This window comes from Megalops cyprinoides, chromosome 9 (assembly GCF_013368585.1).
Source record: "Megalops cyprinoides isolate fMegCyp1 chromosome 9, fMegCyp1.pri, whole genome shotgun sequence".
Classification (NCBI taxonomy): Eukaryota; Metazoa; Chordata; class Actinopteri; order Elopiformes; family Megalopidae; genus Megalops; species Megalops cyprinoides.
Window position 1 is genome coordinate 20,519,924 of NC_050591.1, and position 24,125 is coordinate 20,544,048.

Consider the following 24,125-nt stretch of genomic DNA (forward strand, 5'->3'; position numbering starts at 1 on the left):
GAAAAATGCATTTTTAAAACACGATTTGCAAATCACACTCTGTAACTGGAAGTTTATCACCTAGTCACCACATGGTTACTGTTCATTTCGTCAAAAAAATTATACTTAATTCATAGCCAGCAATACATTATCAGATGTTTTCTAACAGTAAAAACAGACCCTCAAATCAATGTATGACAATATTATTCTCATTGTTGCAAGATATCAAAATATCAATAAATGTAAGATATCAACATCGGTCTTATTCTGACTCTGTCACTCAACCCCTCAGAGGACTTACAGTTGGTTCATTCTCCCACCCAGCAATTTAGCCCTCGTGGCTTTGCCATTTTATCACAAGATGCTAGAAGGTGAGGTGCTTAATGGAGACATGGAGGTAGTCAATGCTGGACTGCAGGTAACAATACTTTACAAGGAACCCCAGAGGTTCACCCTCTTTTAGTACCTCTCCCTCCTCATCCTCACCAAAGGTTATCCATGACTCCAACCACCACCAAATATCTAGGAAGACCCACTCTGTCCAGAACACAGCATTTTGGTGTAATAGAGCGTGGGTTTACTGTATATCTGCATAGTAAACAGATCTTGGCTGGACTCCTGCAAAGAGACCAGAGACATCTAATGGAGCTCATCAAGAAACCCACAGACTTTTACTACAAAACTTCAGAAGGAAAGTAAAAATCAAGCAACAGGCACATTAACTCAAAATAGAAGTGATAATAGGGAATTAACATAATCTTAAACCCATTTTAACAAGATAAATCCACTTAGTTCACCAAATCATTTAAACTTATTCTATTTATGTAGTATTTTGACAGCATTATTCATATAAACATATTTTGAAGGAGCACAAAAACAATGTGAGGGATTTTTTTAGGTTACAAACATTAAAAATAAATTGGTTTGGGATTGGCGCCATGGCAACAGTCTTCATCTGTCAAGCTCATGGGAAGCAACAGGTGTGTTTCAGAGCAACAGCACGAGCGCTAATTATCATCAAAAATCACACGTTTATTGAGATAATTGGTTCTGCTCTCTAGTTCTTGCTCAGTGAACAATGTTAAACTTCAGCACTTTAACTGAGTCTTCTGTTGGTAGCAGGGGGTGAGCCTGGTGAGATTCTGCCCTCTGTCCCAGTTGTAATTTAAGTCCTCTGTTTCCAAAGAGAGATTAGAGCCCTTGTCGAGGCCCATCAATAATCCCATCCCCCACCCGAGCGTCAGGCCCGGTCTGTCAGCACAAGCGGAACCACAGCACTGATGCTCTTATCCGCAGCAGCGGCAAATGAGCCTATCCGTTCTTCCTGCCTGGCACCCGGCCGAAAAAAAACCCCCCGGATTGCTTCTGCTGCTAGTCACACTGAGAAAAAAATCCTTCTGTGAAGTCTGAAAGTCAGCCTTATTAAAGTTCTGTGAAAGTCCCCTGAAAGTGCTTTCTTCCCATAGTCCACCCTGCTGTTTCAAGAGTGGTTGTCTGGCCTTGGAGGTAGCGCCGTTTTTCAAACTTGATTGCCACACACTCAAAGTTTGTGGCAGGGGAGGGTCCCTGTAGTCTCAATACACTCTTGGAGGTGTCCCTGAAGAGTTCATTGTTTTGTCTGAAAAGCTCTGGGAATAATTCCATGCAAACTCACAGCGCAGGACATTTGGAGGGGTAGAAAAAAAAAATAAATAAATAAATAAATAAAAATTAGACGTGTCCAATCTTGACGGTCCAATCTTCATGATTTTTATTCAGGTGAAGTCAACTGATGAAGAATTCATATGTCATTAAACATTAGGAACAGCAACAACTTATTGCCCATCACATTACCCGTTGTCCTGCTCAGCTGACTGTCATGGACACAGTGCAGACTGAAAAAGAGACATGCCCTCATCTCAGCTTGTAGACTACTGTACTTAGCAGTGAAACAATGCCTGAGGTAATTTCATAATTTGATTTCATGGAACCAAGAGTGCCAGCCGCAGTACAAAGGCATTTTAAACACAACCATATAGCTCAGGGGCTGCCTGAAAGATATGTTTATTTAGAGGCAATGCTTTAATAGGATCACATGACTAATATAATATGGTTGCCTAGATTTCTCCCTCTTTTTTGTCTTAAATTTTATTTAAGATTTGAGTTGACTCCTCATGATTACTTTTGATTATCCTTTAACTTTCCTGCCTCAAGATGTTACAGAACTAACAAAAGCAATACTCTTCTCTCTTGGCATTTCTTATTAAAGGAGAGTGTTTTAAGGGTTTTTTTAGTTTTTTGTTGGTCTGCCACCATTTAAAAAAATAGCCTGGTAAAATAACGACTTTGAAACTCAGTTCAAAGCCTCAGACAATAAATCCTATTGCCTAAAGGAAAGAACTCTTTTAGAATTTGCTACCCTGCACAGTGAGATAAAGAATGAGATAAAAAAAAAAAACTGCAAACAGGGTCCTCTAGCCTCCAGGCTACGCTAGCTAGCAATATGGCCACGGTATCATATCTCACTACTGGAATCAATGTGCTCAAACACAAACTCACCTGTGAAGCTGTGAATAGAAACTGTTGAGATAATCTTCAGAGTACTGGGCTGTCACAAGGAATGGAAACCCTGGATGTAGTGATATTTTCCCTGAAAATTCCACCTCAATCAATTATTAATAAAAAAAATAATAATATTGTATAATATTAAAGTAAAAATGCTGAATGTGTAAGGATACAAAAGATCTACAAAAGCACAACTATAACATGGGGCTTACAACTGATCTCATATGCTTATCTTTAATGTCTTGCATTATACAAACATAAACTCATCCTGTAGGCTGCTGTTGGATCTTGTTGGGAAAAAGAACTTTTTCCCAGATTTCAATCACAATGTAATGTGAATTAGTCAAAAGGGATGGAAAACTATTCCTCACCAATGAGCCAAATGTTTATGCACTGAGGCATCGTTATTATTTTAATGGGCCAAGGCCTAGTTGTCTGTAGGCTCTGTGACTCAAAGCCAGTGGCCAATTTACAGGCATCATGTCCATGTCATCTGTTATAAGCAATGTGCTTTCAGACCCTTTGTTATTAAACTCCACTCATGTTTTAAGCTACAGCTCTGATATTTGTTATAATGAATGCAGAGGTTTGTAAATTTAGAAACTGTTGCCGCATTTTGAGGCAGCCCTTATCAGAGCTCCTGTCTCAGGAGGAGAACTCAGGAAGGCTGTGCGATGTGTGAGTAAGGGCACGCTGCCAGGTTTCACTGCACCCCCTTTTTTGGCCTTCTGGCTGTTGTTGCTTCACATGATACACAGAGATCTTTGAAAAAGGTACTTTACAAAGGACGTTAACACCACAGTTATTTCTGTTTGTAACATAAAGATAAGGACTACAGTGAATTCTTGAGCTGTATAGATACCTTTCTTTGATCAATTCTGATATAAAGCTGTACGATAAAGTACTCGTCCATTGTCTTGAAACAAGATTGTTCCATTCTGACCAGAATGGCTTCATAAAAATAACCAGAATCTGTATTGTCCATTCCACAGTAGACATAAAATTCCCTTGCACTGCACTGTCTCTGAATGCACAGAAAGCCTTTGAATGCCTAGTGGCAATATTACTGCACATAAAAATTTTATAGAATTTTATAGAAAATGTTATAGAAACGATAAATGTCCCATACACTAATGGCTCAGCAATGGTTATGATGTGAATGATGCATTTCCCTAGCTTGCACCCACGAAATGTATGGTTTATACTCAATGCAGCTATTTCTACGTACTCCTTGGACAAGATCTTAGTGTATTCCCGCAGACTCCAGAATGTAATCTATTCTAATGTTTCCCTCACATGTTGAAGACTAACATTTGGACAAATAATTCCAAAATTGAATACTGCCTGCTGTTCTTTAGAGGAACACGCAGAAATCCAAATTAAGTGGCACTCGAATTCTCCCATATCTATCTCTGTGCTCCTCCTAGGGGGCTACAGAAGCTCCTTCTCAGTGGAGGAGAATGCACATCTTAAATGACATCTCTGGGGATAATGGCCTACATGCATTCCAATACATACAGTTTCATTATAACCCACTTTTGTATTTATAACTTGGTAATCAGCACTACATGCCAACAGAGTACGCTGGGGACAAGCATTAATGAATTCTTTTCCAAAATTACTGGACACAAGGGGCCAAACCAGGGAAACAGCATCTAACAATTATTTCTTTTTTATTTAATTGCACTGACCAGGGTATATCAATCTGCAGAAGACACATGGAGTTACTGGACACAGATATTAACTGAAGCATCATTTTGGTTCCAATTAATATTAGATCCAGTTAATAATGTCATCCAACAAACTTTAGATGATCCTTTCTAACTTTATTTACATTGTACCTATGCCAAAGGAAATGTTTCCCTATTTACATACACTATTGCATATGCATCACACATACATACAAATACACTTTTATGAAATAATCATACAGTCATACAGTCGACACACAGCAAACAGAGAAGTTGTATTAGTGCAAACAAATTCTTAATATTGTTGCAACTAAAATACACCTACATCACACAGTATTCTCACTGGAAAAAAGAAGGTGAAGAAGAAGACCAGGGAAATAATAACAAAGGAAGAATCATTATATGAAAAAATAAGGACAACATATTGTAAATTGTGAACAGACTTTTGATGGAGGTATGCGTGTGCATTCATATGTGCGCAGTATGTTTTCTTTTATTTGACTTTGAAGGTTGCATTAGCAGTACCTTTGGGTTTTCTGTGTGAAAAACAGAGATAAACACATTAGCGTAGAATCTTACATCTACAGCACGTCATTTCCATCATACGCCCACTGCAAGCATTGCTAGCCCTCTCCTGTCCTGTATCTACACACAACATCTCTTTCACAGTTCTTAGTGTATCATTTGTTTTGCTCAGTGCTCTCTGAACCTTACGATGGTGATGAATTCTGGGAGCTCTGAAATCCTTGAGCAGAATACAGAATGCACTGAGCTCCCTCTGCAGGCAGGAGTAACAACACCAAGTAAGAGTTTGCTCACGTACCTGCCACAGCCACGACCACCATTTGTCTTTGTTCCAGCCTCTCTCGGCCTGTCTGCTGGCCACACCCACTCTTCCCGTTCCAAGAGTTCTTTTGGGAACAAGCTCCTATCATCGAAAGCTGCTTTTAGCGCTGTTGGAAAAGAGCATATAAATAGTGGTAATAAACGGTGACAGTCACATTGCCGCAGAATATAATTTATTCATGACAACATTTATTCAGTATGTGTTTTTAGCTTCGTCCACAGCATCGGTGGGTTGTCTTACTCTCCACGTTTACAGGGAGGGGGAGTGGAGCAGGCAGAGAGCCATCCCACTTCTGCCCGAAATATTGATGAGGGTTGGTCATGAAATCAGGCTTGCTGAGGTCTCCCACTGCATCCAGCTCCTCCATACGCAGACAGCTGAACGTCCCTGAGACGACATGAATCATCCAGTATATCACACGTACAGATAAGGATGAAAAGAAGCAGAGGTGGATTAATGAAGGAAGACAGAAAGAGGCAGAGGAACAAGAGACAGCGAGGGGGGAGATAAAGGGGAAGACAAGAGGAAAATCACATCCATCGCCACCAGTGAAGAGGATTAATAAAGACATGTACAGAAGAACACAGATGTGACTTCACCTGACAACAGACAAACAGATATATCCATACATACTGTGCTCACAGTACATTATATAGTATTGTAATGCTGACAGAAGGACAGACAGACAGTGAGAGAGACAGATACTTTACCAGTTACTCAATAATATTTTAACGATGTTGACCATTCTCTACCATGGTAAGAAATGTAACTCCTCACCCACACAGCTCTGTATGTCCTTCGATAGGTTGGGCTTACTGTCACTCTTCCGCAGTCTCCACCTCTCCTGGTACCTTTTCCCCAGAATGCTGCCAGTTCGGGGGCTAGCTCTGGGACACAAATACAGACTCACTCAGATACAGAGGCACGGGGACACAGGGAACACTTAATTAATCATGACAGGAAGCAGACGGTCAGCAGCTGGGACAGAGTAGGCCTTTTCCACCGCTCATTTGACCTCTGACCCCAGGAAGCAGGAGGGGCAGCAGGTACAAGGTGCGAACACGCAGATTATGCATACAGATTGTGTGGTGCTCTCAGCGGGCTGCGCACAGGGCTTAATCAAAGCCACAGAGCCCTCTGCGGAAGCAGCGGAGACCTGGGAGAGAGGGGAGTGAGGGAGGACATGATAATGGCCATGAGTACAGAGCTTGGGAGAAAATGAAAATATCCAGCACCATTTTTTTTAGATCTTTCTTTCATGTGCTGAATACACAGCAGCAGTTGCTGAAGGTATGATTTGTTCTGAGATGTGCATATACAAATTTTGAAATGAACAAAAAAAATTGCATCATAAAACTGAATGCAAGCTCTCACTATCATCCCCAGAGATCAAAGTGTGTCTCTTCTTGTCTCATACACTATGTCAGATTGTTCCCATTACCCTAGTTGTATGAGACAACACCTGCAACGTTCATTTTTTCTGCTGAAAATGTTGAGCAGACCACAAGCTGAGTGCGTGCCCCACGCCCAGTGCAATATTCATTTCAGAAACACAATATCAACACTGGATTTACCCCAAATGAATGAATATACGCCAGACTTTTTTTGGCCACATTGGATAACTCTGTGGATTCTTGAATATAGACATGGCACACAGATTCAGATCTATGAATGAGCCAATTCATTCCTTCAATTTGTACACTATTTATTTCATACAGTGTGTAGAAAAAATAGCAGTTACTGGTAAAAAAACGCTTTCATGTTCAGAAAGTTTGACCTGAGTTAACCTGAGTCTCTCCAGCCTGTGTCAGCAGTGACATCATTGCTGATCTAGTGTGCTAAGGGATACAACATAAAGCAGTCACTGAAGTCACACTCCCCTCCAATAACTTTTCATCCATCTGACATGCTCCCCAGAATTGTTCTCTATTGAACTTGTGGTCTCACATATCAAAAGTAAAATGCCAAGAGGAACTGGCATTATGGTAGCAATGTGACATAGGCACTTTTCAGCTAGGCTTGCAACCTAAAGGCTGCCAGTTGAGATTGCCATTCTACAATTGAGAAAGGTCATTGACTTTGATTCGTTTAGTTAAATATCCAAATGTATAAACAGATAATGGTAAAAACATAAGCTGTGAAAGTCACCATGAGAACATCATCATTTTAATGCTTTTTCAAATGTCAAATATTTGAATAAAGTCATGTTAATGGACGTATAGTGATGTCTGAGGAAGAGGGAACTAGGTGGCATGAGAAATCATGATGAATGGGCAGGGGGGGGCAAGTCTGTCTGAGGGGAGACATACTGGGTGGTTTGTTCTGTCCAGTCTGGATTGCTGTCTGTAGCTTTGACCTCAGGTCCACCATCAGCGTTTTGGTAACCCTGTCCTTGGGGTGGTTCCTTGCGTGGCGTGGCAGACCCTGCCTCCTCTCTGCGGTCCACCTTGCTCGACAGGTTTTCCTCTGTGGTGCTGACATTTGGAAGGGGCTCCCCGGGCCCATCGAGGCGCCAGTGCACCTCCTGGTGGTGAGGAAAGGAAGCACATGGTCAAAGTCATACGGGCTACAAGGAGGGCAGCAGGAAAAGGCAATGTCAGATAGACATCCTAAGCTGCGCTGAAGACCCTCAGGCTATATCAAAACAAGAGAGAGTTTACAAAAACAGCCTCAAGCTATGTTCATAAATCTGTGCCAAATAGAGTGCATGTTAGGAAACGTATAAAAGTATGCAGGTTCTACTTCTTGACCTTAAAGTTTCCATTGTGTGTGATCTCTCTCACAGATGTCAACGACTTGCTTATACACTGCACCTGTGTTGTTTTACCTGTCCATAGATATGCACTGTGACCAGGTACAAACTGTATACACACTGTGTGCTGTATATTCACCTGTCCATCAGTGGGCACACCTGTGTGAGCTATACATTCACCTGTCTATCTAGAAACACACCTTTGTGTGCTGTACATTCACCCTTCCATGTACAGATACATTTGTGTGCATTTGTATTTACCTGTCCAAAGACACCCACGGCAGCTCCAGGGAGGTAGCTGAGTGCGACACTGCAATCCGCAGAGGCTGAAAGGAGGAAGAGCTGCTCTCCATGAACACAGGTCTCCAGATGAGTCACGCAGTCCAGGTGAGGGTGAACGCTGGCCAGCAGCTCTGGAGTCTGATAGATCACGCCTTCACCAGGGCTGAGGCAATAATCCTGACAAACAGCCAGGCAATGAGAGCATAACATCCAATCAGCAGGCAGCACCCATGAGAGACGGCTACTTAGCAACAGCATTACAACCAGTATGAGGTGTGGCACCCTTGACACACAGGACAGGGACTGCTACCAGTAAGTGTCAACATACACCTGTTAATCAATCGCCTGCAGGTGAGAGGCTATATGCAGAGAGGGACAGTAGCTGCATCTGGAACATTTGAGTTCTGCAGACTCCAAACTCAAGGTGCAGCCACTGTGAAAGAGATCCAATGGGCTCTGGTACTTTCGCCCAGATGAGCTCCACAAGAAAAGTCAGAGGCAATCCGTTATGAAATCACTAAAGCCATTAGACCGAGAGCAGTGTCTGTTGCAAAAATATGAGCCCACAAATTATCATGACTTATTAGCAGTAAGGTAAAATGGAAGTACAATTCATTCTCATTGGTGCATGTAGTTACATTTTGAGAAAAGTTTGGAAATTGACAAACACCCTCTCTCCTGCCATCAATCACCGCACTCGGTTGTCAGGGTTACTTTATCTCTCAAGGACAACGGCGTGCTTCTGACGCCAATGGTGAGTAAAAGGATATTTCTTTAAAAACCTCTCCTGTCAGGAGGCTGTAATGTGTGTTTGGTGCCTGGTACACCTGAGAGACAAACTAAATTGAATATTAAATTCAGAGTCAGCAGCTTTTTCAAGAGGTTCCGGCAGACTGCTCCCTTTGAGCAATCCATATCTCTCACCTGCATCTCCCAAAGCATCGCTTCACCCACTCGTGTCCTCTGCTAGTTGTGTCCCACATGTCATTCTTCCCTTTATCCTGTCTCCCTCATGGCCTCTCTCCTTGTATTTTCTTATTTTTGCTTTCTCCTTCTCTATCTGTCCTCCTCTTCAACCCCAAACCCTTCTCTCCCCCCACCCGTCATCCCTCTCCCTCTTTGTTTCTTCTCTTACCTGTATGTCCCACACCTTCACTCCTCCGTCCATGTCGGCAGTGACAAGGTATCGCCCACTGCTTTCCACCGTCATTATGATGGAGCCAGAGTCACTGTGAGCCACAAACTCAGCCACCAGGCAGCTCCGGGTTGTGTTCCAGAACCGCACCCGGCCTGAGCCCCCACAGGATACCAGGTCTGCCCCCCCTAAAACCGGCGACGGTGGGCCAATGAGCACCTAGAGGTCCAAGCAGATCCCCACCCCTCTCTCAAATGTATACATTCACACAGTGTCACTGGGAAATGTAGTGGATGCCCAATAGGATGTCAATTCAGATATCCTACCACACAGAAACAAGTGTTTTTAACACAATATGAATTATTGTGTTATATATTTCTATTTTAAAAAAATTATAAGCAATGTATAACAAATCTGTTGTTAGAAGTTGTTAGAGATGTGTTATGTCAATAAAAATGTATTAAAAAATTTATCTAAAGGATCTAAGTATCTAAAGTATATTTGATTCCTAAACTTATCTGCCCTGTCTCAGTTATGCTTAATTAGTTATTAACATGGTTTACGTGCTATCACAATTTAATGACAATTTTAGAGCTAATCCAGTTTGGAATGAGTTTCCATTTAGAATAGCTTTATTTTTCAAAAATCTTAAAACACACTTCCTTTTCAGTTGATTTTTACAATGCAATCAAGATTGTAAGTAGATGAGTATTCAGTTAACAGCTGCTGGGGTGCAACCCAGCATACACAGTGGGTCACCAGGACCAGGAACCACTGTCCTACATGGTTACCAGACATTAGCTAAAGCAGTGCTCTATCTAGTGATATTCATATAATTGAATGGTTTGGAGAAAGTTAGGCTTCATCTACTGATTATATTGAAATGTTATGCTGAGTCAATAATTTTTCCACAGAACATAATCACACAACTAGTTACATCATTACAATTATGGCAAAATGATGGCCCATCTGTAGTTCATTAGGAAAGTCACACTTGCTGACCTACCTGTATTGGCTACGCTCTTCCTGCCCTCCAGGAAAAAAAGCCTGGTCACAGCATAGCTGCACTCTGGGTCCTCCACACCACCAGGGGCAGCAGACGGTGATGGAAAGGAAGGGAGGGAACTCCTTGGGGAATTAAGAACAGCCTGTGGTTTCAGTAGCTGGCTGTCTGTAGAGGTAAGTGCTGACATTAGTCAATGGGGAGAGCAGCTTGCCTTTCCATAATTTTTCAGTGGTATCTTTTATTATGAACCCAAAGGGGATGCATAGTCCTGTGCACCAGTGTCTTTTTGAAAAAACAGTAAACGAAAATAACATTAATTCTGCAATGTTTGGAATAAAATAAAATAACCTCTAAAATTCCATGTGTCTCAGCTCAAAATCTAAAACAGGACAACTGGACTGAAGATAGCAGCAGGAGAGGTGAAGAGGACGCTGTACTGGCCTGAGCTGGACTTCAGGCCTCTCTGACCATCCGGGTGGAGCTTGCGCAGGGCATTCTCTGTGCTGTTGTTCCAAACTGTGATCTCCCCATCGTAGCTTCCTGTGTAAAACAAGCCAATCAATGTAAACCTTCAAACTCCAATTCAGGCCTGTATCAACATCCAGTTTAGCGAACTTTAGATGGCAACGTGGAGGTGGCTGCAGAACTGGAGATGACGTCATGGTTGTGTTGCCAAAGTCATAGAAATGACTGCAGAGTCATGAAGATGACTACAAGTGTGATGAAAAGGATTGTATAACAGAGATAACTGTAGAATCAGTGAGATGCCAGCAGAGGCATTGTACCTTTCATAGGGTTAATTTTATGCCATGTATGTTTCTGCATCTCAGTTTTGTTATTTCCAAGAAGGGTGGTGATGAGTAGTGAATTATGAGTGTACCCATACATTACTTACTTGTCAAGTGCCCACGGCCATCCAAGGTGACACTTTATTATAACTCTTGCATCTTTCATATTCTCTAACTAATTCATACTGCTAGATTCTAGAGCCATTGAGGTCAAGTATGCTGCTCATGGGCACAACAACCAGCTTCCAAATTTAAGATTCAAACCCACAACCTTAATATTCAATGTCCAGTGCCATCAGCACTGCTCCTCACTGCCAACCTAACAAAGCTAGCGCCAGCATAAGGGCCATGGCCAACATTCACATCTGCCAGTCACTGCCCTCTTTACCAAGAGAAACATTATTAAAAGATCACGTCATCATTTATTCTCTACTTTTTAACAAAGCATCAAGCTTCAATAACATATTCCCCATGGTTGGTCAAACTTTCAGAGACCTCACACAGAATCTGCAGTTGCTCAGGCACAACCGTGAGAAGGGATGGCGAAAGAAATGAACAAGTCAGGCCATGTGTGTGTGTGTGTGTGTGTGTGCTACGCATAATTTGAATATTGATGAGGAGCTCCAAACAGCAGAGTCCCCCAACAGCCAAATGTTTCTCTGCATTCTGAATGAGGACTTCAAGCCTGCAAAGCAAATTCCTCCTTCTCCGCCTTGCACTAATAAACATAATTTAATTTGTGCATTTGCATAATCCAGAGAGAGGGAGCAGGAGCACACTACCACTCCAAATAGCTCGTTAGTTCTGCTCATATTGCGACTCTCGCCCTTCTCTCCATCTCTTTTCCTCTCTTTACCTCTTCTTTTCTCTCTCCTTTTTCCATCCTCCACTCTGCCTTTATTTTTTTCACATTATTTCTCTCCTTCAACTTCCCCCAAAACACATATTTTATATGTCCCCTTCAATAGATGGCCGTATAACAAAATCTTTTCTACAAGCAAATTGCACTCTATTGCTGATTCATGCATTCACTGTTTTCTAGCCATCCACCAAATGGGGCACACTGAATACAACTTCTGTTCTGCAATGACTAATGGATCACAGTGACCTAGCAGACAACAGCCAGGTGGGCGAGGACCAGTGGAAACTATATCAGCTATACTAAGGGAAAATGGCACACTGGCTGAGGGCAGAGAAGGCATGTTTTAGATGGATGCCTCAACAGCTCAAACACACCTTCAACCAGCCATCAAATTGTCAACTGTGGCACTGCCCACCTCCTGGCAATAAGAAGCTATCTAAGTGGAAGGTTATCTAGGTGTTATCTAGGTGTCCTGGGTCTGTGCTGCAGACTTCCATCTGACCTTTTGGGGACGCGTCTGAATTTAGCATACTGCCAGATACAGAGTGTACAGTGTCTCAGAGATAAATATGACAGAAACAAAAACTAAAGGCTGGGATAGGAAGCTGATTTTTCTTAACAGCACAATTAGTGACTTTAGTGAAGGTTTAACTGCTCATGGGTGTCCTCAAATACACGTGAATGAAACAAACACATGAATTATGAGGTGGACTGAGGGGGCTTCATGTGCAGAACAAAATCAGACCCCCATTCTGCATATCCGAGGAATGGCACTGAGAAGCAACCTCTCCCTCACAGACAGCACATCAGGTCATCCTGATGTGCTCAAACTGAGACGTGGGCGTGTGTGATGAGAACCCCCTACAATACCCCTCAGGCAGAGATCAGCTCTCCCACCCCCCCCCCCCCCAACAACCACCCCCGCAACCTTCTCATCAACTGTCGCTGTCATGCACGAAGTCTGTCACCAAGATACACAAACTGCTCCCATGCCAGGAAAAGCAAGCGTCCTAATGAAAATTCAAGAAGTGGAGAGAGGTAGTTGTAGTGGACACTGATGGATCTAATGGTTGTAAGTATGAATGTGAGATACTGCAAATGGATCCTTTAACAAGGTGCAACTCAGCATTTAACATCAATACTGCAGTAGCCATTCCAACTGTATACTTGGTGAAGACAAACAGTAGAATCATTGACTATCGCTTTTGGGCTGTAATAACAGACACTCATGTTGTCCATTCTCCTGCAAATCAATGTATTCTATTTGGATGATTGTGGTTTCTCCTGTCTTTAGAACCTGCATTGTTTTGCCCTGATCAGACGAGCAGTTCTTATTCTAACTGAGCTTTAGTTTAATGAAGAAGATGAGAGAAGGAGGACTGTGCACCTGTGACTAGGGTCTGTGGAGGCTGGAACGCAGCACAGAGGACATCGTCACGATGCTGGACGCCACCTTTCCATTCAGACGGCTGAACAAAGTACTGCGAGAAAGTGTTGAGTCTGAACACGGTGATCATCCTGACAGCAGAGAGAAGACACCAGAAGAGCACCACATCACCATTGTGGCATAACATCATTATCATAATATCATATCATTACTATCATATCAAATTATCCTCATGGAATATCATTCTTCTCACTCTTTCACACAGTCTATGTACTTTACAGTCATCCAGGAGAAGGCAAATACACCGACAGTATAACACGTCTCTGACCTTTTAGCCCATTTCTACACAGGAAATTCCTACTGATGGAATTCTTCTGAAGCACCTCACTCAAAGCCACAGGGGTCCAGAATGCACCGCACACTATGGATGTCAGGCCATGCCACACCTGTTGCTGGTTCACATTGGCGGTTTTTAGTGACAATGACAGGAAGTGAGTGTGCAGTTTAGAAGTTTGGACTTAGGGCTTATTTTATCACCTCCATTTCACTCGTCACCCCTTATTTACACAGGATGGTGGAGACGCAAGGCGCCGAGAGAGGTGCGGCACCCGAACGCTGCCACGGTCAGATGTCTATCACTTCACCATCCCTGCAGTGCCCTGCAAGCCCTGACCGTGGAATGCTACCATCACCCAACGCTGATTCAAAGTGTCACCCCAGCGCCTCAGCTGTTCTGCATGACATTCACAAGCAGCGAAAGATATCGTGTCTCGTATCTCCACGAGCTCAGATGGAACGAAAGGAAGAGGAGGACGGGAAGGGAAGACAGTCGGGCGTTTGTCCCCCCCCCCCCCCCGCCCCCTCTTCAGCGGCTGTCACACGCATCCTGCCTCGCTTGTAGGTGAAGGAGACAATGACGGTGACACCGAGTGTCGTACCTCTCCCAGCCCAGCACCAACACTGTCCGCTTCAGCACCAGAATCTGGGAGATCTCCACGCTCTGGTCCCGGCCTGCGTTGAGTTTGTTGTGGCAGTGCCCGTTAAAATCCCACACCTAACACGCAGAAAGACACAAAAGCTTTCTGAGAGGAGTGAACTCAAACAAACAAACAAAAAAGAACCATTCAGCAAACAAAGAAGTACCTGACACTACAGAAAACGAAAGTGAAGTAAGAGAATCTTTTGCTGGTACCTCCACTTGGACAAAGTAATGTTAGCATAACTGCATTTTCAAATGGAAGAGTAATGCCATAGCTCTAATCCTGTGTGAGTATAGAAACACCACAACCCTCCCTCCCCAATTTCTGCGTGGGTAGCAGTGGTGTCACATTGAGGCTGCTGACCTTGACAGACCCATCTGTGCCAGCAGTGAACAGGCGGGTCTGGGAGGCGTCCAGAGCCATGGTGGAGATCTCAGCGTTGCCATGGCACTGGGTGAACTGTTTGACTTTCTGACCTGTGTCCATGAGCCAGCAGATCACAGTGGAGCCAGCATCACTGCTTATCACCTTTGGTGGAACAGCAAGCACAAAGAGAGGGCAAGGCATTGTCACTCTCAGGTCTGACATAGACAACAGGGTAATGTTTTTTGGACAAAATGTGAACGTACACACAGGTGGTAAGCTTAGACCTTTTCCTTGTACACAATGTTTACTTGTAGGCACAGATTAGAAATTTTATCAACCAGGTAACTGTTTGTAGTAATATACATACTGTTCCCATCATACAGTTGAACAACAGTTTACAATAGCTTAAAAGCAAGCTGTCTTGTATGCTATATTTCATCGGTCCTTTTCCCCTTGTTTTCCTCAGTATTCACCACCATAAACACATAGAGAGATGAGGAGAGAAAGAAGCAAAGGAAAGAAGGCAGGGGTGACGAGCTGAGAAGCAAGCCTGGAACGGAGAAAGGAAGAAGGAGGAAGCAATGTACGAGCAAGAAATAAAGCTCACGGAGAGGGAGAGACAGAGGAGGTCACCTGTTTGAAGAGGGGGTTGTACAGAACACAGGTGACAGCTTGCTCGTGGCTGGTCACTCTTTTGCCCACTTCCTGCGAGGCTTCCAGGATTGCCACAGTGCTGTTGAAGGTGAGAAGTAAGCGGCCACGCTCCTCTTGGAAGAACAGCAGCATCTGGCACTCCTGAGTCTTGGGGAATATCCCTGCCACTCGCTGGATACACAGCTGGTGATGCACTTCCCACACCCTCAACACCTGAGGAGAAGACACCACCTTAACACTGACTTGACTTTCAACAGCTAGAGGAAGAGACGCTACCTAAACATTTACCGTCAAACCCTGAGGAATACAGACCACCTTCAAGGATGGTATGGCTGCTGGCTAAAACTCTAGAACTGACCTTCATCCCCTTAATAAAATATCCAATCAATGACTGTCCCACATGACCAGAGGTGAATACATTGTCATCACACTCTCCATTTCTTAACCACCATTTCTGATCCAATGTCACACACACTCACACTCTCACACACAGACAGTTGGCTTCTTCTTGCCAGGCCTTCTCTCCCTCCTACCTTGTCTTTAGAGAAGCTGATCAACTGTTTCTTTCCCAGGACAAACTGCACTGCCACCACACTGGTCATGTGACCCACGAGGACACCCACAGGCTTGGAGATCACATAGGGGTTCCAAAGACAAACTTTGCTGTCAATCCCTGCTGTGGCTACAGGCGGAAAGCAGGATGGAAAACAGATTGAATGAATATTGGACATTGGACTGCAGTAAATAGTAAAAAGTAAATATTTCATATACTGTCATTTTGGAAATACCAATGTTCATCTGACTGTTTTTTACATTTACATTTATTCATTTAGTAGACGCTTTTATCCAAAGCGACTTACATAGGTTATAATTTCTTTACAATGTTATCCATTTATACAGCTGGATATTTACTGAGGCAATTGTGGGTTAAACACCTTGCCCAAGGGTACATCAGCAGTGTCCCAGCAGGGATCAAACCGGCAACCTTTCGGTTACAAGAACTGCTCCTTAACCACTATGCTACACTGCCACCCCACACTTAATACATTTTAAACAATGTATTAACAAATATTGACCAAACTGAGTGAAACCAGCTGTTATTTAAACTAGTATGCATTTGAATTATTGAGTTATTTCATGGTGTCTGTTTGTTATGCATGCCACCCTCTAGCGAGTGTCCTTAAAGAATAAAATTTCGTTTTTTAGTTTTAGGTACAATGATCAGAAATGATTTTGATATAACTGTAATCAAGTGGACATGACAGGGGGTCTCTCCTGAGCAGATCTATAATTAAATGTAACATACAAAGCTGCACAGTTGTGACAGGACTTCAGATGAAGGGAGTACTTTGTGTGGGAAGATGGAAGATATGATGAAAACAACAGCGGGGCTGAGCTCCTGTCAAAAGTATTCTCCTTGATAACAGCAATGAGGTGTGCATGACAGATGATCTAAATGCAGTCAACAGCAGAACAGGCGTACAAATAAAACACTGAGACCAAACCCCTGCTGTTGTTCAATCTTGCATTTTTTTTCTCTTTTAATTTATTTCATTTAATAAGTCAATTAATCTCCTGTTGATCAGCAGAACAGTAGCACTGGAATTCACCATAATTATGTTTTTGGGAAAAAAAAGACTGATATTAAAACCTGCCCTGTTCGTGCTGATAAATAAACCTTAGTGTGACTGAGGAGGCATCTGCAATGTTTATTAGAGGGGAAAGGATTAAATGAGATGCGTGGCAGATAATTAACAGTCAGAGACCAAAGTAATGGGATGGCAGGGAGGGTGGTTGGGGGTGGAGGAGGGGGACGCGGAGAAGGGGGGAGAAAAAAAGAACGATGGGGTGGAGAGGTGGTGGGAAATTGGCTCAAGGAGATACCAATGAGGTTGAGTCCAGCATGGTAGTCCAGGTCATTACTGCCTTTATGGATGTGGAAGGATGTGGTCCTGAGGGGTGTGGCCTCTTTCTCCCTCCAGGCAAGCACCATGGTGTTCTCACTGCTTCTGGAGCAGGACATGAAAGCCTCCAGATTCCCTAGGAATCTCACTGGAAGAAGGGTGACACAGAGCAATTAATAATACAACCCTCGGAGGTCAGGCTCCAGGAGAGAGCTGAAGACAAGTAAGAGCAGGAGGAGGTAGAGCCTTCAGGGAAATGGCAGGAAGATGATGACCAAATCTCACTCTGTCACTCCAGAGTTTGGCTGCCCCAGATTCACAAGTCTGGGATCAGCTGCACTTCAAATGTTGCTATTTTGGAGAGAAAAAAAAAAATGACTCATTGCATTTTTGATGCGTGAAAGTCAGAGGGGGGTGGAGAGAAAAAAAAGGAAGGAAAACATGCTTCTCGATGCAAATTGTCATTGCTAATATTCACAATGAGCTTTCAAGAGACACATTCATCCTTACTGCTGATACATTCTCCTCCAACATTAAAGCAACGCTGTGCCTTTGGCCCGAGGGTGACCGCTGCTAACGGGAAGGACTTCGGATGCAATCCCCCTGTCTAATGCACAACAACACCAGACAATTTTGCAGGGCTATAAACTTCAAAAGAATGCCCAGAAACTTTACACAGCAGCGATAATGCACCCTACAAATTTAAATTAAGGAGTCCTTTTCATGTTTTGTTTTTGGTTCTTTTTTTGATTTGTTTTTCTTTTAATTAGTTTTGTTCCCCTTGTTTTCGCCAACATCCCCAAATACATACAGACGCGCACACACACATACACACAGACACATATACACACACACAGGAGCTGATGGGTTAAACAAATGCTCACTGCACAGACATATAACAGTCAAATAAAGTCATTAATGATGTAATTAGGATACCACAGGGTGATCCGCTATACCCACAGCAACTACTGCAGTGAGTCACCATGGTTACAGTGGAAGTCACCCAAGTTCAAAACTCCCTAGACAAAGTAAAAAAAAAAACTTTGGCACTCAGCAATGATGGAAGAATCCCATGTGTGAGCCTGACATTTTTGTGAAACGTGCGTAAGAGCTTCGGGTTAAGGACAAAGGCCTGCAGTTTGCAACCGTCAGAAAGACATTTTGAGAGAGAAGCTGGGATTGAACTATATTTCAGATACACAAACCACCTCACACACTAACATGGCCAAATCCAAAACAGTAGGAATCATTTCACGGAGGGTGCAGCTCCAAAGCCACACATTCACCTTAACAAATTTAACTGTCTGAAAAAATAATGCTGATACTATGTGGAGATCACATAGAGTCAGTTTATTTATGCACAATGAGTCACAATGACTCTACGCAATGTGTACATCACAAGTAATATATATGGCACAGTTTGCTTCACTGTTTATAGGACTGTTAATTTCATTGCAGAGGCAATCTCTGAAACAAACAAGTGGAAGCTTTGATGAAGAGACAGCTGGATCAGTGACGAAGGGAACACAGCAGAGACAGGCCGAGCAGGTGCTGAAGATGTGCATCACTGCTGAGGCCCAGTTTATTCTACACAGGGACAAACACAAAGGGTTTTCACTGAGCATGATACAGTCCCACTCCCATGCACACGCGCTTTTAGTACACACAGGAATGCAGAGATACGTACATGCACACGCACACGCGCACACACACACGCACACAAACGCACACACGCACACGCGCACACACACACACACACACGCACACACACACACACACACGCACGCACACGCGCACGCACACGCACACGCACACACACACACATACGCACACACACGCACACGCACACAAACACACACACACACACACACACACACGCACACACGCGCACACGCACACACACACACACACACTTACATACTTAAACACCTAGAATTGCAGGCAATTTCGCATGGGCATGCATACATCCACACATCTCACATACACATGGTCAGTTACAAATGAACACACACTCATACACACACACCGTGGAACCATGGCCAATCTGGGCATGGCACTTTCTCTGCACACACTGGAGAATGTCATCTTATACAGATGTTACAGAAATATCCATCACAGTTTCACACTCTACACTCTATCTCAGCTCACTGGACATGATAACAACAACAAAAAATAGATGAGGCGTTATTAGGATTGCAGTGAGTGCTTGAAAAGTTACTTGATTTGCATATCAAGTGATATCTGGTGTTAATTATGGAGCCCAGACAGATGTGGTCTTAATGAATGAGTAAGAAAGGCATGAAATTTCAGCATGTTTAATATTTCAGGAAAGAGATTCGAAAAAACCCTAGACAGGGAACAAGTCACACAAAGCATTGCTGTATTAATTACCAGGGAGCAGATATCTGTAAAGTGTTTGGTAAATATGTAAAGGTACATATCCACCTCTGAATCTGGGTTGACGCAGGAAGTCTGCTACACTAAACGAGGAAGTAGAAGGGACCTCACCTCTACGAACCCAATCTTGGCCATGCGCCTGATGTTGGACCGTATAGCAGCACTTGTGGTGGCCTTGTGCAAGCTCCGCCCACCTGATTATGATGACTGTGTCTTGGTCTGGACCCGCACTGGGCCTCTCAAACAGTGAAATCTGGGCTGTCCTGAAGCAGATGGCACTCAGCTGTAAAAACATAGGTAAACACGGTTCTCAGAGCATCTGCAGCACAAAACAGAACAATAAAGCACATAGCAGTTACCGCATTAGACTGTAGACCCAAGAGTGTCCCAGGTACGATAACTCAAGTTTAGCAGTAATAATCCATCTGAATAATTGCGTCTCAGTGTGTGTGTAATTGAGTGCCAGTGTGTGTCTTTGGTGTTAATTTGTAAATGCTGTAAGGTGTCCTTTATAAGGTCATACGCTAAGAGTGAGAATAATGTAATTTTACAAAAACAGTATGTCATTGTTTCAGGCATGAGGTCAGGAGAAGAACACACACAGTGCTGCAAGTTAAATGTGACAGTGATAGGTGGTAAATGTCTAACGCTAAAGCTGACAAAAAGCCTAAGGTTATTCTCTGCCTGAGGTTATTATTCTCAGAAATATGGCCAATATTTCACTTTACTACTATTATTCAATACACACATCTAATTGGGCCTTCAAAATTGATTTGAGTTTTCTGGAACAAAGTCCGTAATTATCTTAAATATGAAGCATGGAATGTGGTCGGACATACCAAGGACACACCAACAGAGCCTTCAGAAGGTCCCTACATTTGATTTTTCAAGAGATCAGTCCAAGGTGACTTTTTATAGATGGGCCTGCTTTTTGTGGCTGGGTTGCCTTTGGAGCACATTCATATGCATGTCCTTCAATTGAGAGAGATGCACTTCATCATAGGAGTGCCAGGTATAATCTCAGTCATAATTTTCACCCCTTTGCAGCTTCACATTTATAAAAGCTATTGGTTTTAGGCCAACCACCCACCCATGCACACACATACATGCACACACACACACTCCAGGTGAACTGACCTGCCCCCCAACATCCCCGAAACTGAGAACAGCCTCGTCAGCATTCTGGGGGTTGAACCAGTAGTCCAAGCTGATGGGTGTATGTCTCAAACCCTGCAGTTTGTACTGACAACTGAACTCTTGTTTGGACAATAGGTCATAGAAGCAGATCTCCTTGCTGGTGAAGCTCACGGCAATCTGTGGGGCACAGAAGGGAATAAGGGAGAGCAAAGCTGGCGATAGTCTGAAGGACACAGAGGTGCAAATAGAGTCAGAGAATGAAAGGCAGAGAGGCAGAGAGAGAGCAAAGCTGAGCAATAGCCTGAGAGACAAAGAGAGGTGCAAATAGAGTCAGGGAGGAAAAGAGAGAGAGAGTCAAAAAGAGTGAAAATAAAGCAGGAGAGACAGAGAGACAGTGACAACGAGAATGAAAGGAAGAGGGTGAGAGGGAAAGAAAGAGGAAAAGTCAGAAAGAGATAGAGGGAAGGAAAGAGCTACTGAAGGTGAGAATGACAGACAGAAGCTAAAAGGGACTGAGACAGACGAGGAGCCGAGGCTAGGAGCCGAGTCGAGTCACTTGTGTGTCCTCTCTCCTTATTGTACTCATGAGACTTGGGCCTTTGTTTAAAATGGTGGAGAACAATAGGTACATCCATTCCTTTGATATTCAAATGAGGCCTTTCAATATTTAAATGTACTATATTCATCACTTCATTTCTATATTTGTGACAGAGCCCACATGGCTGAGCATCTGTGTAGAATGTATTCAGTCAAAAAGAATAAAACAAAAGCTCCCCAGAGCATCCTTTATTTGAATTTTGAGTGAATAAAAACACTAAAATTAGCAACCATAAACAAATGTCAGAGATAATGTGAATCATTCACCTTGTGCACGTTTGACAGGACCACCATGCCCGTTACCCAGAGGTCTTTGAGCTTGACAGAGTCTGTGGTGACGCGATGAGTCTTCAGAAGAGTGAGCTCATCTGTCCACACTCCCAGCATGCCTTCTTTGCTGATGCTCAGGTACCTGTTAGAGCTCCTCAGGTATGCCACCCGCTGGACAGGCTCCCTGTGAACGGCGGGGAGCACGTGGAGAGGCCTCCAGCGTGTGACGGCCGCCGCGCGGGCATGCTCGTCCTTCTCCGACAGCTCCAGCAGCAGAAAGGTTGTCAGCTTCTCCCAGTCCACAAGCCCCTCCCGCGTCACGTCCACGTTGTCAAAGAGCTGGCCGTACTCCTCCCGTGACCCTCGGCCTATCAGAGAGAATGCCTTTTCCACAAACTCCTCCCTCCCCATGGACACCGGTTCATCCTGCTCACTGGGCTACGGGGTAGAGGTACAGGGAGAAGTCACACACATTGTCACACAGACCACAGAGTATAAAGCTGCTTCTAGTAAGTGTCTGGAGGATGTGGACAGTGTTGTGGCGTTGGGGTGTCTGGGGTGTGGTCTATTGTTTGTTCTTTGTGTGTGTGTGTGTGTGTGTGTGTATGTGTATACATGTATGTATATACACACACACACAATACGTAATGTATGTATGTATATTTACATGCCAGATTTATGTAAAATGTCACCCTAGGTAAAACACATCTGTTTTCTAATGCCAATTCCTCAATGTGATAGAAGTCATTCTTTGGTGAGGAATGAGCACACCGGTGAATATTATCTCTCCAATCTCACCAGGAAGAGGTCCTGCATTTTCACAAAGTCCTTCATGCTCAGCCTGCACTCCAGTCGCTCGGCCTCCATGGTTTCCAGTCTGTGTGGGATCCTGTCACCTCTCAGCAGATTCTACACAGAGCCATGTGTTGCATGTTTGTGTTGAAGTCATCAGCAAAGTTACTCAGACACGGCCACTGTTAAGTCATGAAGAGGAATGGGTCATTTCAGTCTCTGTGAATGTGATTAATATGGCTGTTAGGAGAGCAATGCACTTCTATAACCAACTAAATGTTTGTGACATGTAAATGAGGTTGCCATTCATTCTCTGCCTGGATACGAGTACTAGAACAGCGATTTAAGCCATTGCAGCTGTAGTGTGTGAAGGTGCCATTGCTAAATATAAGGGCTAGGGCTACAATCAAAGAGAGATTATGCGCAGTACAATGGTATACAGTATATGTAGACACCACCTAACACTCAACGACTTTATATTTCCACATAAGAAAAGAAAAGCATGTGAAGAATGCCCAGTGCCCGCTCTTGTAATATCTGGTGCTACTGGTGTAGTTTTGAGAAACTAGATAGAGACATAGTATAGTTTCAAAGGCAGTCGCACAAGAGTACGGATAAAACAGCTGAACCTTGTTAACCTCCGAACCACAGCTTTCATTCTTACTGCAAAAGTATGAGCTTAAAAAAACTTTCAGTAGAACAAAAGGTCTAAAAACTTGATGGAAAACAACCATGTTGCTTCATTTTGACAATCACTCAACCATCCATTTATTCAATTTCAGGATAAAGATCAAGCACAGATGCTGTTTTTGAGCAGATCAGTCGAGTGAAAATAACATTTTGAGATACAAACACGCAGTAAGGTGCACAGGCATACAGCAAATGTTAACACAAGTTGCGAAAAAGTTTCTTCCTACCTACAAGCTATTGAGCAATGTTTGTTTATGTCTCCATGGGAATCCAGATAGTTGCGTAGAATTCAGCATATTGTTCAGTAACACAAGTCCGAGGTGTTCCTTCAGTTTAAAGATCGTTACAGAAACTCAGAGGAGTTTTAAAGAGCCACAGCATGGCAGACACAAGCCCCTGCTTTCCTCCTCTCAGCCCCCTCATTCTCTCTCTCTCACTGCCGTGGATGTCTCCTGGCAACCAAGCCAGCAGGACGCTTGTGTTTGTGTGCCATTGGCCACACCTCCATTCAATCTGGACACAAGAGGGACGCTAACCTTCCCCCAAACACACCACATCCCCAGAATTCTGACCTCAGGGGCGGACATGTGTGTGTGGGGTGATCAGAGAACAATGAGCTTTATTACCGTCTCTCAGTAGCCTCCAGTAATGACCCACTATGCTCCTATATTTCACCCCCGCCCCTTCCTCTCCTCACCCCATGTTGAAAAAAAGAAGACCTGAATGAATTCACTCCACAGCATGTTTCACTTCAACTGGCACCCTCTCACTTGCCTTCCATACAAACCAGTAATTTTCAACTGAGTAAAACCCAAAATTGACTGCATTGTAGTCAGTGTTGTCTTGCATTCCACATACACTGCTGTCAAGTGCATTGGTTTGATTTCTGTCCCACTGTTTGGATATGTCTACTGTACCAGGGTAGGTCTGTATCAGTAGCCTCACAGAACAACCTACACACCCACCACAAAATCATTCACTCACAGTTTACAGTAGGGACACACAATGTAATAACAAACATTATTATTTTAAATTAATTCTTACAGAAGAATTTCAACTTGGGAG

The 24,125-nt window shown here is 43.4% G+C and overlaps 1 protein-coding gene across 1 annotated transcript; it reads right to left on the reverse strand.

Annotated features, from left to right (window-relative positions):
* Positions 1 to 5,266: 5,266 nt before the first annotated feature.
* Positions 5,267 to 23,568, reverse strand: LOC118783654 (WD repeat-containing protein 49-like). The gene is made up of 18 exons (XM_036537607.1): positions 23,563 to 23,568; positions 22,377 to 22,487; positions 21,576 to 22,007; positions 20,712 to 20,888; positions 19,686 to 19,857; positions 17,158 to 17,325; positions 15,807 to 15,955; positions 15,253 to 15,486; positions 14,617 to 14,781; positions 14,212 to 14,327; positions 13,274 to 13,404; positions 10,667 to 10,776; positions 10,237 to 10,306; positions 9,231 to 9,418; positions 8,075 to 8,272; positions 7,371 to 7,585; positions 5,839 to 5,948; positions 5,267 to 5,448 (listed from the first exon to the last, which is right to left on the reverse strand). The coding sequence occupies exons 1-18, from the start codon at positions 23,566 to 23,568 to the stop codon at positions 5,267 to 5,269; spliced, it is 2,934 nt and encodes a 977-aa protein (XP_036393500.1).
* Positions 23,569 to 24,125: the final 557 nt, after the last annotated feature.

Coding starts and splice junctions, on each gene's coding strand:
- LOC118783654 (XM_036537607.1), bottom strand. Junction 17,326..19,685: donor CCAAGATTGGGTTCGTAGAG/GTGAGGTCCCTT, acceptor CCCTTCTTCCAG/TGAGATTCCTAGGGAATCTG. Junction 13,405..14,211: donor TTGGTGCTGGGCTGGGAGAG/GTACGACACTCG, acceptor CTCTGCTGTCAG/GATGATCACCGTGTTCAGAC.